The sequence below is a fragment of the Octopus bimaculoides genome, chromosome 6, assembly GCF_001194135.2.
Source record: "Octopus bimaculoides isolate UCB-OBI-ISO-001 chromosome 6, ASM119413v2, whole genome shotgun sequence".
NCBI classification, from domain to species: Eukaryota; Metazoa; Mollusca; class Cephalopoda; order Octopoda; family Octopodidae; genus Octopus; species Octopus bimaculoides.
The window spans coordinates 58,012,004-58,013,790 of record NC_068986.1 but is presented as its reverse complement, the minus strand read 5'-3'; the positions used below and the strand labels follow the sequence as shown (position 1 = coordinate 58,013,790).

Here is a 1,787-nt window from a genome sequence, read left to right as displayed (position 1 = left end):
TATATATATATATATATATGTATATATATATTATATGTATATATGTAGTTTAGTATACACAGTATATATATATACTTCCGTTATAGTTAGGATGAACAAAAACAGTACTCCATCCAGTGAGAACTTGAATGTACACAGTATTTAAATAAGATTTACTAATAGTCATGGAGACATGATATCTATCTGTCTGTCTGTCTGTCTGTCTGTCTGTCTGTCTGTCTGTCTGTCTGTCTGTTTGTCTGTCTGTCTGTCTGTCTGTCTAACCTATGTATCTCTATATATACATAAAGTGTATACCTGCGTATGTATATCCTTTATTTTGATATTGAATAAGCTGTATGATAATAATTTCAACATTCTATAGTCAATTTTACAACGAAATAACGTAGTAGTAGTAGTAGTAGTTATGGTTTATATATTTTCTACTGAAATCGTGCGATTTGACTCTCTCGTTATTAAATTCATGCTTTTAATCGACCAGTGTTAGATTTGAGCGCTTACACGTGAAGTAACAGCAAACAATACTGAAATATCCTAAATAAACCAACGAGAAAAGCTCTACATGAGAGTACGACCTGTTAGAAATAACTGTCATATCTTCATCAAACCATGTCATACCGTCTTCAAAAATAAAAAGAAGGTCGGACACTGAACTCATACACAATGTACGAAGAAATATAGACGGGATGGTCAACTGGAATACAGTTGATCATAAGACCATTGGCTCACAGAATAAATCAAAACTTTTAGTTGTATGAAATCTCCACTGCCTATGGCCTGTCTCTTCGTTTAAATTCCTTCAAGGCAGAGACTAACAAAAGATTAAACATAATATAATATATATTCATATATCTCGCTATTTGGTTTTCAACACACGACATATATAAGAGACATTATCTTGGACGGAGATAGCATCATCAGCCTGTCAACGGTATATATTCGTTACGTATAATACAAAAATGGCTATTTTATTTTAATCTGATGTTTCTACAACTGCGTGATTTATTTGATGATTAATTTTTCTCTTCTCTACTCTTTTCACAGCAGAATTTTCTATACTTTGTACCCATCTATCTATCTATCTATCTATCTATCTATCTATCTATCTATCTATCTATCTATCTATCTATCTATCTATGTGTGCGTGTGAGTGTGTGTATGTATGCATGTATGTATATCTTTATCTGTATGTATATATATTTCTTTTTTGTATGCATATATCTATTTGTAGGCATCATTGTTATAAAGTTTCTTATTCATTTTTCTTTAGATATTATGAAACAGGCTCAATAAAGCCGGGTGTGATAGGTGGTTCCAAGCCGAAGGTAGCAACGCCAAAAGTTGTTGAAGCTATTGCTCGTTACAAACAGGAAAATCCTACAATGTTTGCATGGGAAATCAGAGACCGATTGTTGTCAGAGAATATTTGCAGCCAAGATAACGTACCGAGTGTCAGTTCGATTAACAGGTAAATATCGATTTTAAATTTTGGCACAAGGCCAGAAATTTCGGGGCAGGGGATAAGTCGATTGCATCGACCTCAGTACTCAACTGCCAAAGTTGATTTCAGCAGAAATTGAACACAGAACACGAAGCATTTCGCCCAGCGAGCTGATGATTCTATCCCCTCGCCGCCTCGATTAACAAGTACATATTGAAAACACAATGATGATATTGTAAACACCACACGCATCAACATTCATTCATTCTCTCTCCACCCCCACCTCTCTCTCTCTCCACCCCCGCCTCTCTTTCTCTCTCCACCCCGCCTCTCTCTCTCTCTCATT

At 35.1% G+C, this 1,787-nt stretch overlaps 1 protein-coding gene across 1 annotated transcript in view; it reads left to right on the top strand.

Annotated features, from left to right (window-relative positions):
* The window catches only part of LOC106868936 (paired box protein Pax-5), a 261,351-nt gene that overhangs the window by 181,514 nt on the left and 78,050 nt on the right, over positions 1–1,787 (top strand). The window contains exon 4 of the mRNA XM_052968470.1: positions 1,271–1,468. Within this exon, the coding sequence (XP_052824430.1) occupies positions 1,271–1,468 (198 nt within the window). The remainder of the gene's footprint in view (positions 1–1,270; positions 1,469–1,787) is intronic.